Genomic DNA, 16,373 nt, shown 5'->3' with positions numbered 1-16,373 from the left:
GAATGCCACACTGTTCCGACTGGGAAATATATTGACTTAACACATGTAACATGCTTCAGTATGGAGACACAGGTGCCACAGCCAGAATACAGCCCCTGGAAACACTTCTCTCCTCTCCTGGGTTCCAGGGATCTAACCTCAGGCTTGTGTGGCAAGGGCTTCCCTGCTGAGCTATCTTGCCAGTCTAGACTGGCAGGAATTTTGATTGATTCTTGGGGGAGGAAAGATGAAAGAAAAGTTCATTATTTCCATACCAAAAGAAGACAACAAAAATGAAAACACATCAGAAGTTGTCTGGGATGTAATCTTTTCTCTGACTTTTTGACACTTTAGGATGCTATTTTAAGATTCTCTAATTAGATGTCTAGGAGATTAGCTACCAAACAATAAGTGTGGGCTTTTTTCAACTTGAAAAAAGACAGAACGTACATACTGCTTTACAACTGTTGGCTATGAGACTGGCCGTCTTCTTGAAGGTCTTTTCAAGGTAGTGGGCAAACCTTTCATTCTCATTTTCTTTCGACCCTAGCTGAAGAAATTCACCTATGAAGAAGGATAATGGTTACTTGAGATATGCTTTTTACTGCCTGGCTAAAACCAGGATTGAATAAAACAGAAAAGTCAGAATCAACTTACCACGCACCAAATCTTCAATAACTTGGGTTAAAATAGATATAACAGCTGTGTTTCCAATCCGTGCCAGAGCTATGGAAGCTGCAGAAAGAATTAAATCTCCGGCAAGAACAGCCTGGAAAAGGGAGAAAAAAAACCTTTACAGTTAAAAAGTTCACAGCTATGTCAGTAGTTAAGCACCTGCCTAGCATGCCCAGGTTTGATTCCCCAGGATATTAATGTGCCCAGAACAAGTTATCAGTTATATATATGCAGTCGATTGTATGGTACAGCCAAGTACACCGTCTACACATGCACATTACTTTGCATATTTGAAGATATGCATCAGTACTACTCCTGCTACACAGAAATGTTAGAGTTCACAGAAATTTTCACTTAGAGAATTTAATTTTTTTAAAAAGCTAGGTTGTCTTCCAACTTGTTATGCAGCCAAAGTGAACTTTGAACTTCAGGTTTTTCTGCCTCCATTTCCTGAGTGCTGGGCACACCCCATTCATGAGACATTAAAGGTGAATTCAGGGCTTCTTTATATGCTAAGCATGTGTTCTACCAACAGAGCTACATCCCTGCCCAAAACAATCATTTTAGTATTTATCTGTTCACTATTATCTGGAATAGCGCTATTTAATATAAGCTTACCAATTATCATTTTATACAACTCATTCCTGTTAAATCACAGCCAGCACAGGAGGGAACCCGATGCTCTAAGTAGGTGAAGAACAATGAAGAGGGGTGAGATAGCCAATGGAGGCACAGGTGCAGGTCAATGTGTGCTGATCACAGACGACCTGCACATCCTCCTTTTCATTTGTTCAACTGCATTCTCTAACCTGTAATTTATAAATCCTCAACTCCAAGTCCCTATTTTGCATGTTCCCTTAAAGCAACGCTAATAAAATGAGAAATATGCTTAAAAATAAATATATAGGGGCTGGAGAGATGGCTCAGAAGTTAAGAGAACTGGCTGATCTTTCCGAGGACCCACGGTTTGTTCCCAACACCCACATGGTGGTTTCTAAAATGTCTTAACCCGCTACCAGGGGATCCAATGCCCTCTTCTGACCTCCTTGTACACCAGGCACACAAGTGGTGTACAAATATACATGCAGGCAAAACATGATATATATTTAATATATCAAACATAAAAATTTCATATATGTGTGTATGTGTAAACCAAATCTTATTGGAACCTCTTTTAAAAAGGTAAGTTTTGATAGTAGAACACTATTTCTGAGATTTTTCTTTTTTGTAGTTTTTATTTGCTTTAATATTATTGAACATGCAGCAAATAACACATGCTTATGGGTTCAAATGAATGTAGGCAATCTGAGTCAAACAGAAAAATGTAGGATTCCCCAAGAAATACCATGAAGATGCCTTTCCTTATAACTAGAAGAAATTCTAATGAAACACACAGTTAAGGAGAAACACCGAGTTTGTTTTTTTGCTGTCAAGCACTGTTACAGAGACAACACAGACACTTCTTTGAAACTCCAAAGACCACGTTCAAACAAGAGTGTTTTATAAATCTGAAATGCAAATGCAATCCCATAACATGTAATTTGGTAAGAAATTATTTCCAAAGCAACAATAAAAACCATCATACCTTTTGTTCACCCCAGATTTTATTAACTGTATGTTTTCCTCTTCGAGAACTTGCGTCGTCAATAACGTCATCGTGAACCAGACTAGCAGTGTGGATCATTTCTGCAACTAAGGCTACGGCGCGCTGGTTGGCTTGCACGTCTCTAGTTAACAGAAAGCAATGCTTTTTTAACAGACACCTCCTAGAACCTTCTCAGCAATCATCTTGTGAGAAGTGGATATCGGATCTAGGATAAAGAATTTTATTTCTCTAAGAGAAACTGCATAAAAATATTGGCTGTCCTATAAAGCCATTTCTGTTATTTGGAGAACATTCTAATGATCTAGAGACTCAGATCATATATAATGTTATATATAACATTAGAATTTTCACTTTAAAAATGGTAAAACATCTTAAAAGCCTGACCATTGGGTGGAAGAAAATCATCTTTCTGTCCACAAGAAGAGGTCTTGGTCAGATGTCCAAATTTACAATCAGTTTACAATTTTAGGACTAGGACCATTGAGTGGACCAGGAGCTAAGCCTGACAACCTGAGTTCAATCCATAGACTCCCACAGTGGAAGGCAACTGACTCCTGCAATGGACCCCCACACGCCTACCTTAGGATGTGTGTGCCCATACACATAACGCGCGCATGCACACACACACTAAAAATATTTTACAAAATGTGGTTTGTATGGTATGAAGGTTTTTGTTTGTTTTTAATGTATAGTGTTTTGCTTGCATGTATGCTTATGCACCACACATGTGTCAGCCCAAGGTCAGAAGAGGATGTCTGATCCCGACACTAGAATTATTGGTATCATAAGGTGCCATGTTAAATGCTGGGAACTGAACCCAGGTCCTCTACAAGAACAAGAAGTGCTCGAATCGCTAAGTTGTATCTTCTGCCTCAGTATGAAATGTCTTAAAGAACCAAATATCAAGAGTTTGATGGGCACACGGCCACACACACACAATTATCAAAATATATCTTAAAGAGCCAAATGCCACTATGCACAAAGCTATCTTAAATGAGTATGGTATGACCAATAACTTCTTTTTAACTCATATTTAACTTCGTAAGAAATCTGAATTCATTTCTCCTCATAAATTACAGGATAAGAACTCTCAAGATGACACAGCGATGTGAATTTAACAGTGAAAAGAAATGCTCTAATTTCTTTTTTTCCTGAACAGGGACTATGTCAAGTCCTGGGCTTAAGCAATCTTCTCCCCTCTCCCCAAGAAGCTGTGACTGCAGCAACACACCACTGACTTCTGGCTTCTTCTGAAGCACAGTTGTTTAACACCATGTACAGGGACTGTAAAAAACTGAATTTCAATAAAATCAAACTGGAGAAATACAGTGTTATTTCTTTCTATACTAAAAGCATAACATCTGATTCATGTACTAAGCAATGTTTATCATAGGGTTGTATTTTTCTGAAGGGAGGAAAGGGAGAGGCACAACAAATGGCCTTTTCTTTAAAGATCTCATCTGAACATCTGCATAAGTAGTGCTCATTCCAATTCCTTAGGCTCAGCAGAAAGTCCTGACAAACAGACTCATGAAAATGATGCAGGCACTCACGATACATAGCAGGCAGCATGCGAGCATCTTCTGACCTTATTTAAACAGGACTTTAAAATGGGATGATGTGCTGCTTTGTCTCGCCCAAAGCTTTAGAACCCAGTCTTAGCCTCTTAACTGCTTCCATCCCAACATCAACTATAAGATGCTGCTTGTATATATTAAATATAATCATATACTATTGTATAAATTATTAATTCCTTTAAAAACAATAACTTATCTAATATTAAATGCTATATATTAAATTTCACAATTTAAAGCATAGCAGCTCCAAGTATTTCTAGATCACAGGAGACACGTTCAAGGAGGAAAAGTCAAGAAAAAGCCATAGCAGGAACAGTCAGATCATCACATAAAGCCAGCCCAGCGGGCTCCAGGGAAAGAGGGCTCTTGACACGTGAGAGGCCTTGGGTTTGATCTCCAACACCAACACAAGAAACTGCATTGGTGAAAGAGAAAAGTCAATGTGCAGGTGATTGTGCTGAATGTATCAGTTTTGGAAGCAGACATTATCTAGGTAAATTTACTTGGCTCTATTTTCTTTGAGTTAATGCATAGAAAAATATACGTTTTAAAATATAAACATTTTTCTAAAATATTATCTCAACTGGATTTCAGTCTAACAAAATACACACTTTTTACTAATTAGTGGTAGAATTTATTTCTAAAAAAAAATCGAGTTTTGCCATGTATTCCCATGTTGGGCACCATTTCCACTATGAGAAGCTATGTCAACAAATAGGGCTCCTGCCGGAAGGATGAAAGAGTGAGCACTCAACAAGAAGCCAGCATTATCATAATTTTATCCTTTTCCCTATACAATTACATTTTTATGGTTTCTAGCTTATATCTGGAAATTATGGCCACTGCTTACCCTGAATGAAGCAAGATGGTGGGACCGCTGACAGTAATTTATAGACTACCAAAAAAGTTAACACTGTCTTTAAGGGGACAGCTGCAGAGCCAAGCTGAGTCATGCCTTGTGAAAGCCGATGCTGTTCCTCTTTCCTGCTGGGAAACAGCTGTCACACCTTCCCAGTAACTGGAAGAGGTGGCAGATAACACAGCATGAGAAACAGGCTTCTTGTCTTGAAACCTGGCTGCACCCTCTATATGCAATGACTCAGTAAACCCTTCAGAACCCTTTCTCCTCTTCATTAAGTTATTGAGGAAGATTAAACAAAGCAAGATTCTCTTTAAAAAGAAAATTGTCTTCAATATAAGAGTATAGGAAGGGCTGGAGAGGTGACTTAACGATTAAGAACACTGTTCTTCCAAAGGTCGTGCATTTAATTCCCAGCAACCACATGGTAGCTTACAACCATCTCTAATTAGATCTGATGCCCTCTTCTGGCCTGCAGGTGTATATGCAGGCAGAACACTATACATATAAGTAAATAAATCTTTTAAAAAAATTGCTTAACAAAAGGAGGTATAGGAAGAATGCCTTCAAACTTGACCTTCTGATCCATCATCTTATGTCAAAGAACATGAGTCCATTGGTACAATAGTAGCAAATATGTTATGTAAAATAACCAACTGATTTCTGAGTGGATCTGAAGGCCAGGAGAGAAGAATTCCTATCTGGTAAAAAAAGACTGTGGCTGGGGAGATCATAGGTACCACTGGGGAAAAGTACTGCTGTTGCTTTGCTAAATGGACATGACAGGTTTGTCAAACTCCCTTCCCAGTAACCACTATGCCTACTGAATAGCACTACTGCCAGCTTCAGTTGAAAAAGCTGCTTTCTGCTGTGAGCAGCTGAATGTCACAGTGATGAGAACAATGGCTGGGGAAATCTCTGCCATGAGTGGGGCATCTACATCACACCCCTAAGCCTCAGGGAATATCACTCCAGGAAGGGGTAGAAAGAACATAGAGTGAAAAGGAGAGGGACAGTGTGGGAATCTAATTTCTTAGTATGTGAATTTTGTACTCCTGAATTTACAACAACTGTGATTACCTGCACAAGAATGAACTCTCTCAACACCCTGTCAGGGAGGTAAAAGATGGGATGAGGCCCCACCCCTCCTCAAGGATGTATGTCAGTTAATGGTTGCTTGGGGAAGGAGAGCTATCTTCTTCAGTGGTGTAGCTGTTGAATACTCACGCTCCTGTAAACAACCCTAACGGCATTTGCTGGGCAAAGGCAAAAACAGGAACATGAAAGCAGGAGAGCTGAGAAGGAGAGCTAGTGGGGGACAAGGAAAGGTAAGGGGGAGCTGTGAATTTGATCAATATGTATTAATACTGATCATAAATAATAATAATATTAAATAATAAACCCTGCTGTTATGCATATGTATAGTCAATATATGCTAATAAACCATCTTGAATAAAGAAGTTGGGAATTAAAAGCATGCGTGTGGGTACAGATCACTTCAGTGCACACCACAGTCAGGAGTCAGGCCCCATGTTAGACACTACCTCTGCCCTCTGACTCTCTTAAGCTCTCCTTACGAGTGCCAGGCAATGAAGGTGCAGCTCAGATATCCCCAAACTAAACTCATTGCCCTTTCTGTGTTATGTTCTTTTGTGTTTTCTACAACCAACAGTTTATACGATTTCAAGAGAAAAATAAAAATTTCAACTACAGGGAATAATGGCTTTTTTATTTTTTTAATTTTTCAACACATTTAAATTATTTGCTGTATGTGGGAGGGGGAGTTCGCATGCCATGGTGCTTATGTGGAGGTCAAAGGACAACGTGGGTCCTAAGGACTGAACCTAGGCGGTTAGGCTTGGTGGCAAGCACCTCCACCCACCAAGTCATCTCACTGGCCAGGGAATAAATATTCTAGATAGTGGAGAAAATTTTTTTTTCCTATACTATATCTAAAATTAATAAACAATTTCTCTAGAATAGTAGTCTTCACTTCAAAAGTAATTTTTAATTTAAAAAGTTACATTTATTCTTTTTGTGTGTGGGTGCATCTATTTGTACCATGTGCAGTACTTGCAGAGGTCGGAAGAGGGTATCAGATTCCCTGGAACTTGTATTAACAGACAATTGTAAGCCACCATGCAGGTGCTGGGAACCAAAGTAGGGTCCTCTGCAAGAGCAACAGGTACTCTTAACTGCTCAAGCACCTCGCCAGTCCCGAGAAGGCATTTGGCAAAGACAGTGTTGGCTGCTATCACCTGGAGGAGCATGTACCAGCTAGAAGCCACAGTGCACAGGAAGCATCAGAGCTGCCAACAGACAGCAGCAGTACGGAGACTGAAAGACGTGTCAAGTTTGTCTCGAGGATGCACTTTCTGCTGTTTTTCATCAAGTAAACGCGGCTTAAGTGTCGGTTAAAAGTTTCACTTCGTCTGCAACACACGCCGTGGGACCCTCAAGACTCAGCTATGTGGAAGCCCATTCTAGGCCTGGCATGACATGTTGAACCCTGAACGGCACAGCTACACAACACAAAAGCTTTAGGCAGAAGTATCTGCTAAGAAGCAGTATCTGATGCTCATTTTTAAAGCATCATCACCAAAATAGTGGTGCTTGCCACACATGCCTGATGCCCTTGTCCAATGCCCAGCATCACTGCCCCTACTCCCCCCTCCCACACAAAAAGGTAATAAGTAAAAAGCAGAATGTGGATACATACTGAATTATCAAACATAGGAACAGAGGAGAATAAGAAAAAGGTCTGGCCATGCAAGGCAATGAGGAACACTTTTCCTTTTAATATTTCCTTTAATGCTAAATGTTTATCTACACTCAAGATTTGAGGGCTACCAGCTATACTTTCTTTAAGCATTTCTTTTCTGCACAATGAAATCATAAGAAAGCAGTCAATCCAAGGTGTATGCATGCACTACCCCTGATAATAATAATAGAACAGCACAAAATTAGATCAAGTTTGGGGTAGCTGCCTATGTTTATAATGATTAAGTGAATAGCTACATATCTTGGGATCTTTACTTTCTAATGGGCAAATAAACTTGCTGTGGGACAATGGTCTGTACCCTGTCACTGGTATTATTTTTAATAAAATGCTGATTGGCCAGTAGCCAGGTAGGAAGTATAGGCGGTACAATAAGAACAGGAGAATTCTAGGAAAAGAGTCAGTCTGCAGTTGTCACCCAGACACAGAAGAAGCCAGACACAGAGCAAGCAAGATGTGACTGCCTCACCGAAAAAGGTACAAGGCACGTGGATAACTCAGACAAGAATTATGGGCTAATATAAGTTATAAGAGTTAATAAGAAGACTGAGCTACTAGGCCAATCAGTTTATAATTAATGTAGACTTCGGTGTATTTCTTTGGGACTGAACAGCTGCAGGACTGGGCAGGACAGAAACCTCAGTCAACAGAAATCAGTCAACAAATGGCATGGAGCAGGGACAGAAATATCAGTCAACATAAACTGGCTTTCAAATGTTTCTATTATATTTATTTGCAACTCAAGTTTTCTACTATAGACATCTAAAAGTCTGAAAAAGAAAATGTTTATTTAGTGAGTCAGTCAGAATTGATACATGGTTTAGTAAATTCTTAGATGCTGTTTCTTAAATGAGCAATTAATTAATAATTTTATGAAGCACAACTTTCCAAAAGAAAAGAACAACAAAAACACAGAATAAACTCACCGGGAGTTATTATAATGAATATTACATGCTCGGGCCATTAGCACCACGATAATCGGTCTAACAGCTTTTCCTTTGCCATCGAAGTAGTATTCAGACATGTCCTTCAGTTCTTTGGTGGAGATGCAAAGCTCCTGAAATACATTATCTTCTTGTTAGCATGGCATTACAATCATGTAGACCAGATCTTTGTTTTCTTCAAAACTTCAGTTTTACTCATTTCAATTGAGAAATTCAACACACACACACACACACACACACACACACACACACAACCTGGCTTTGCACCAAGTGGTGTGGTGTCAGTATTAGGGCAGGTATTGGTACCTGCCTCATGATAGCAAGTGACAACAGGACAAAGAAAGGAACAGAGAGCTACAAAGCAACTTGGAAGGCAGAGGACAGTACAAAGTCTTGTACCCTGTAAAGATTTGTCACTTGTATTGGTTTAATAAAACACTGATTGGCCAGTAGCCAGGCAGGAGGTATAGGCAGGGTGACAAGAATAGGAGAATGCTGGAAAGAGGAAAGGGTCAGTCTGCAGTCATCACCCAGATGCAGAGAAAGCAAGAAGAGAATGTCTCACTGACAAAGGTACCAAGCCACATGGCTAACACAGACAATTTAAGATGTAAGAGTTAATAAGAAACCTGAAGCCGGGCGATGGTGGCGCACGCCTTTAATCCCAGCACTCGGGAGGCAGAGGCAGGCGGGTCTCTGTGAGTTCGAGACCAGCCTGGTCTACAAGAGCTAGTTCCAGGACAGGCTCCAAAGCCACAGAGAAACCCTGTCTCGAAAAACCAAAAGGAAAAAAAAGAAACCTGAGCTAATAGGCTAACCGGTTTATAATTAATGCAGAAGACCTCTGTGAGTTTCTTTGGGACAGAACGGCTGCAGGATCGGGCAGGACAGAAACCTTTGTCAACAGTGAAGTGTGGGAGCCTAGGAAACACCAGGAGTATCCTGGATGGGGAGCCAGCAGATAAGAGGACAGCTAGGTCAGAATACAGATAAGTGACTGAGTCTATGTTAGCAGAAGCTATTCCAAAGGTTCATGGTTTGGAGTCAGGGAGACAACTCATTACCATTATCTGACTTATGTCCTTGCTGTGAAGTCCTGGAATCTAAGACTTACCAAGTGCTGGATGATAGACAAACAGTTTAAAAAGATAGTATATCCCCACGCACAGGCCCAGAGTGAACCACCCTGGATTCCAAGAAAGAAACATGTTCCTGCCTAGTGCTATGACAGACTGAGTGGAGCAAAGAGACCCACAAGTAGCACCCCCTGCCCTCACCTCAAGAAAACATTGTTATGGTGAGCACAGATAAGGTGTGTTATGGGAGAGAGAGGAAGAGAGAGAGGGAGAAAGAGAGAGAGAATGGCTCATGCCCTGTGGAAAGAGGCAGATCTGAAGAAGTGAAAGTGGTAAGGGTGGGCTGAGGTGGATGGCTTGGTTGCCACTCAGTGACATGGTGATGTCTAGGTCTGGGCTGCTGCTAGGGCTCTAGGTTCATGGCCCTTGTCTGTGTTGATACCACTAAAGGCAGAGAGGAAGGACTGTAGAGTTCCTGTAGACAGGGACATGGGTGAGCCAGTCCTAAGGGCATGAGAGGGGCATAACTAGTACTGCCTCCCTTGTTTGCAATGTGGTGGTGGGGGCAAGGTGAAGATGCCTGGGCACCAACCCTGTTGGTGGAGGTGTGGGTGAGCCTGTCCTGAACTTCTGAACATGAGAGAACTGTCCAGACTACTCATTTTTCATGTGACAGCATGGATGGGGGAGAGATTCTCTCCTCTACCCCTCAGGTGGGAGAGCTGTCCCTTCCTCCCATCAGCTGCAACACTCAGGAGAAAGGTCCCTATACCTGAACTGGGCAATGCAGTATAGCTGGCCCTAAAAGTGTAAGTGTGGGAAAACCAACCCTGATGATGAAAGTCAGAAAACTAGCTCTGACCTTGCTCGTAAGTTCAAGGGGTGAACCAGCCATGGCGATGCTGGAGAATTCACCCTGGTGGTAAAGACCGGGGAGAGCTGGCAGGCTGACCAACCCTGTAACTACCTGGGCCCAGAACCGGAGTTAAGTGTTGGCCCTCCCCAACATCCAGCACAGGTGTGTGTGTGTCCCGTGGACACAGGGCTACAGGATCTTCATGACACAAGGCGGCAAGGGGATGTCCTGGAAGAGTCCCAGTGAGGGCCCAGTGTGGCTAGTGTACGAGACGAGGGGCCTCCAACCAAACCAATGATTCTATGCAATGAACACCTGCATGTAAAGATATATGGGTAAAAGGGTTTACTGCGGGACTCACTATGTCACTACAGCTTCCATGATTAGATTTTCCCCTTAGGTTTTTTTTTCCTTTTTTATCTTAAATTTTAGTTTGTTTTATTGGGGGGGTGTTGCAGGGGCAGAGGGTGGATGGGAGGGTATGGGAGATGGGTGAGACTGGGGTGCATGATGTGAAAGACACAAAGAATAAATAAAAATAGTTAAAAAAATCATTTGGATTTGTTAATGGGACATGCCTATGATACACCATCATATTGTACTCTATTATAAGATTGGATACTTTGTTGGAGCTCCTTCTGGATTTAAAATAAGAAGGGATAATTGATCCTTCCCAGTAATGCAACAAACGTACTTTATATGGCTTTATTTTGAAATCCTTAAATATGATGACAAACTTTAAAAAATATAGAATATTTTAAGTCACGAAGAAATCAGGAATAGAAGAAACATACCTCAACATAATATTTACAAAAACAAAAAGTCACTAATGTTACTCAAATGGGAAAAAACTCAAAAAATAATTTTTCTAAAGGCAGAAGAGACAAGGGTATTCACTTTCCTCTCCTTATTCAATATAGTGCTTGAAGTCTTAGCTAGCTAAGTAAGATGAGAAAGAAATCAATGGGACACAAACTGAAAAGGAAAAAGTCAACTATCCCTATAGTTTGCATGATCCTATATATAATACTCTCCAGACCCTCTAAGAAAACTCAGAAATGATAACAATTTAAATGCAGTAATAAACTTGACCCCTCCAGTGAAAGTTCTATAGCAATAAAATAGACACTAGAAGGTGGAAGGATCATTCACAGATAATGAAAATGGCTATATATCAAAAGCTGTCTATAGATTCAAAGCAATTGTGCTCAAAATTGTAATGACATTCATTTTCAGAATTAATTTGTTTCTGTATTAATGAGAACTAAGCATGTGCCTGTCTGCCATGATAACTGTGCAGGTCAGAGGACAACCTGTGTGACCTGTTTTCTTTCCACGAGTAGTTCCTGGGGAATCCAGTAAGTCAGGTGGCCAAGCTCGGCTGCAAGTGCCCTAACCCACTGAATGATCGCCCTGGTCCTCTAATGGCATTTTTAACAGAAGTAGAGAAACAACCCTAAAATCCATATAGAAGCACAAACTATCCTAGAGGTCAGAGCAATGATGTCAAATTATACTACTGAGCAATAGTAGCAAATCACGGTACTTGGTACACAAACAGACACTAGGTAAGGGGAATAGAATAAAGAATCCAGAATTAAACCTGCTACGCTACAGATACCTGATTTTTAACAAAAATGCCCAAAATACAAACCCTTCAGCAAATAGTGCTGGGACAGTGGACATATACATGCTAAATGATAATATACTAGATCTCTGATTCTTACCTCACACAAAAGTCAGCCAATGGATCAAATACCTTAATGTTATTTGAGATACAGTTTCATAGAGTAGCTACCCTAGCTTGAAACTCACTATGTAATCCAGACTAGCCTTGAACTTGCAGTGGCCCTCTTGTCTCAGCTTACCAAGTGCTGGAACTGTAAGTGTGAGTTGTTGCCTGAGGCCACTATTTGTTCCTGGCCACTCACACTCGAAATAATCACACAGAAACTATATTAATTGCAATATTGTTTGGCCAATAGCTTAAGTGTATTTCTAGCTAGATCCTATCTCCCAAACTAACCCATCTCCATTAATCTGTGCAGCACCATGCAAAGTTTTGGAGGGTTCTGGTGGAGGCATCTGCCTCCTGTGGCGGTTATATGGCTCCTCTTCAACTCTGCCTACTCTCTCTCTATTTTTTTCAGCCTGGCTATATTCTATTAAAGCCATTGGCCGAAAGCTGCTTCTTTATTAACCAACTATATACAGAGGGGAATCCCACATCACCAAGTCACCATGAAATGGCTGTATTGTTTGGTTGTAATCCTAAAATGTTACTAGATTTCAGTAAAATAAACCCTTACCTTTCTAATGTCTTCATACAGACCTTTCAAGTCTCTCCAGCCAAGTTTAAAAGGATCAGTGTATTTCTCACCACTCTGTGTTTGACTACAACAGCACACTGCTGGTGTCCGTTGATGGAACCTGAGGTGAGTGAAGATGCACACACATGACTCCAGTTTTAAGTATTACACACACGTGCATATTTATATGGTGGAAAATGAAGCTTAGACTTGCTAGAAATCAAAGATGAATCTGAAAAGATCATCATAATTTAGAAACACACAGAATTCTTATTTGCTAAATAATACATTAATAGGTCATTTTACTGAACAGGACCTTGAGAGTCAACAGAGAAAGACTATATTATATTCATTGTATTCTGAGTAGAACTCAACTGGCAGAGATCATATAAAACAGACTATCAGGGCTTTTACTTAAATATATTTGTTAATTTGTTAGCTTAGACTAAGGAAAATGAGAATAGAAGTTTACTGTGATTGTCTTTGCAGCTCCAAGATAGATTATAAACTTACTGTGATATACTATGCACATTTGGGAAGGCAGATGTTAAAGTCTTCAGTAAGCTAAAATAGGGCATCTATAAAACAAAAGGATAAAGAAACTTGTAAGAATATTCCTGGAAAACTTGTTCATAACAACAACTATCCCCATAACTCACAACAAATGTTATCACTTAGTCAGCCATTTATAAGAGGGTGCTAGCCCTAAGAGAAAAAGGGCAGTTAGAAGCTCACTTTCCCAATTATGAAGGCAATACATGTCCTATCAGAACACAGAAAATCAGACAAAAGCAGGAGTCAGTCCTGGTGTTGCAGGTTTGTAATCCCAGCTACTCAGGAAGCTGAGGCAGGAGGATCCCAAGTTCAAGGTTGGCCTGGACAACAGTGAGTTCAAGGTCATCCCAAGCCACTTTGAGTGAGATCCTATCTCTAAGTAAGAAAAGAGAGCCAGAGAAAGCTCAGTAGAAGAGTAGTTACCCACTTCTCAAGAGGCTGTAGGGCTAATCTCCAGCACTACCTCTGTACCAATACATTCATCCCTCTAAAAGCTGGGTCCACATTTATTTCTAAAGCAGAAGAGCCGCAGCAAAACAATTTCCTCCCATTTAACTAAGACTGTTCACAGAACAGGGAAAATTAGAGTATCTTTTAAATTCTCAAAGCACACAGATGCCAAAAGCATCATGGGGGATGGTTAGGAAAAGATTTTAACATTAAAGAATTGACATTTACACAGATGCTGTCTATGATAATTTATGGTTATTACACATATTTGGAAATAGTGCTTCTGAGTTAAGTAATGTCTAATAAATGAATGGACTAAGTGTACTAGCCCAGTGCTAGAACACGTGCTGTGTGTGTATGATACAGACAACCCACCACCAACCTCAAGGGCCCTTGGGTAATATGATCAAAGATCCAGCAATCCCAGGGCAAGAAAGGGTAGACCTGTAATCCCAGCACTTGGAGGTCAGGGAAGCAGACGGACCACAAGTTCAAGGTCATCCTGGGATACATAAAAAGGCTCAAAGAGAATATCAAAGAATTATAGTACACCACTTGCAAAGAACTCAAAGGTGGTAACAAATACTGATTCTAGCAATTAATATTACTATTCTTTAACGATTTTTTTTGAGATATTCTTTATTTTATGTGCAAGGTTGTTTAGCCTCCATGTATGTGTTCTAGTTTACGAAGTTCTACAGGGATATAATGAATTTGTGACATGGGCATAGGATCATCTCATGCTGGTATTCCTCAAGAAGGGACTCTGGAATGCCAAAAAATGCCTGAGGTCTTCCTCAGTTTCCAGAGAAAAGTTAGGGTAAATGATATCCTCATACCTCAGAAGATTTTCTCAAGACAAATGTGCTTTCTATAACCCCGAACATGCTGGGCTGTGAAGCAGGGTCTCTTAAACTGTGAACTCCTAGCTGCTATCAGAGGAGCTATGATAATAAAATGAACCTTGTCATGCACATTGCATTCAAGTGCTCAGCTGCCTTGAGCCCTCTGGTTTCCTGCTTTGGTTCTCCTGGCATTGATGAGAAAGCAATTTGGCCAACTTCACCCAGCATGTCTGTACACCACATATGTGCAGTGCCGGGGAGGCCAGAGAGGGTATTGGATACGGGGGAACTAATCCTAGACCCTTTGGAATAGTGGTCAGTTGTTCTTAACTACCTCACCATCTCTTTGGCCCTGTATATTACTATTCTTAATGACAGGATGAAAGGATTTTTTAAAGTACTACTTTACTAATCTAATCTGGCAAAGGCTTTTCTATAACGTCTGTGAACAAAGCTACTTGACAAAAAGGATGAATGTGAAAATAAAACACGTGCTTCTTAGCAATGATGTCTTATGTCTTAAAACCATTATTTTTTTTTCCCACAGAGACTAACAACTACTGTTTTGTTTATTTCAAGACAGGGTATCACTATGTATTCCAGGCTGGCCTTGAACTCACAAATTTGCTGCCTCTTACTCCTGAGTGCCAAGATTAAAGGTGTGTACCATCATATCCACACCTGGCCACAACTACTTTTTAAAAATTACATCTATTCATTTATTTTGTGTGAAAATCTGTGCATGCATATGCACATGCCGTGGCAGATGTGTGGAGGTCAGAGACAACTTGAGGAAATAAGTTCTTTCCTTCCATCATGCGGGTCACGAGGACCAAACTCATGGTCAGGCTTGGCAGTTGGGCACCTTTACCCAGCTACCTAATCAGCCCACTGTTTTTAAAGCTAGGAAACAGATGCCAGAAAGTCAAGCCTGAAGAACTGACTTACAGGCATGATTACAATAATAAGAGAAAAGTAACTTCAGAATTGCATTCCGCGTCATCACACTAAAAACCTCTATGTAAGTACTCAGAGACAGCACAGGGTTTAGAAACATGTAAGCCAGTGTTTAAAGCTGTTATTTTGAACCAAATAAAATTTGTGTGGGGAGGAGGGGGATTCTTGTTATAGTTATTTTTGGCATTTATTTTATGATTTTGTTTGAATAAACATATATTGCTTTAACTGTATTAAAAGAACAGAAAATGTTAACTTTGCCAAGCAGTAGCAAAGAAAACTGAGGTCTGTTGTTTCCACTACTGAATTATATTTGGTCATTACATCTAAATTACTAAGAATATTTATGACCTACAGATAACTGTAATGGCCCCAAAATTATAGTAGTTCTCTCTTTTGATTTTATCATTATAGGACAGCCTACTTTCCCCCCTTTAGGGATAGAAGTTTTGATATGTAGCATAAGCTAGCTTTGATCTCATAGTCTGGCTACGTCAGTCTTCCTAATAGCTAGGATTTCAGATTGCCACTGCACTCTTTAGGCCACTGACTTCTGTTGGACTTCCTAAGTAGTTAATTTACACAAAGGTGATGCTTTACTACAGAACATATAACTAAAGACTGCTCCCTCACCCGAGCCAGTGTCTTAAGATAGTATCTTATCGCATAGCCTAAGTTAAGATCCTTATGCCTCAGACTCTCAAAGGCTGGGGTAGCATTGAGTGTACCACTCTGTCTAGCAAGTGGCATCTTAAAGACTGTTGTTAATTGTATAGTCTTCAGAGGACAGAGCTTGGCACAAATAACAAAAATTTCTGGCTGGGCCACTTTGTAACATCTTTCTATCCATAATTACTCATGGAAAGAGATGCTGAATCCTAGAGCGTACTATATATATATATATAT

General features: G+C 40.3%; 1 protein-coding gene across 1 annotated transcript in view; it reads right to left on the bottom strand.

The window, feature by feature from the left end:
* The window catches only part of Pdss1 (decaprenyl diphosphate synthase subunit 1), a 37,474-nt gene that overhangs the window by 17,904 nt on the left and 3,197 nt on the right, over nt 1-16,373 (bottom strand). The window contains exons 2-7 of the mRNA XM_005354761.3: nt 13,174-13,238; nt 12,661-12,781; nt 8,402-8,532; nt 2,240-2,381; nt 637-748; nt 434-543 (exon numbers count right to left, since the gene is read on the bottom strand). Coding sequence (XP_005354818.1) covers nt 434-543; nt 637-748; nt 2,240-2,381; nt 8,402-8,532; nt 12,661-12,781; nt 13,174-13,238 — 681 coding nt within the window. The remainder of the gene's footprint in view (nt 1-433; nt 544-636; nt 749-2,239; nt 2,382-8,401; nt 8,533-12,660; nt 12,782-13,173; nt 13,239-16,373) is intronic.

Source organism: Microtus ochrogaster, chromosome 16, assembly GCF_000317375.1.
Source record: "Microtus ochrogaster isolate Prairie Vole_2 chromosome 16, MicOch1.0, whole genome shotgun sequence".
Taxonomy (NCBI): Eukaryota; Metazoa; Chordata; class Mammalia; order Rodentia; family Cricetidae; genus Microtus; species Microtus ochrogaster.
The sequence above is the reverse complement of the archived record's forward strand: the minus strand, read 5'-3'. Positions and strand labels throughout refer to the sequence as shown.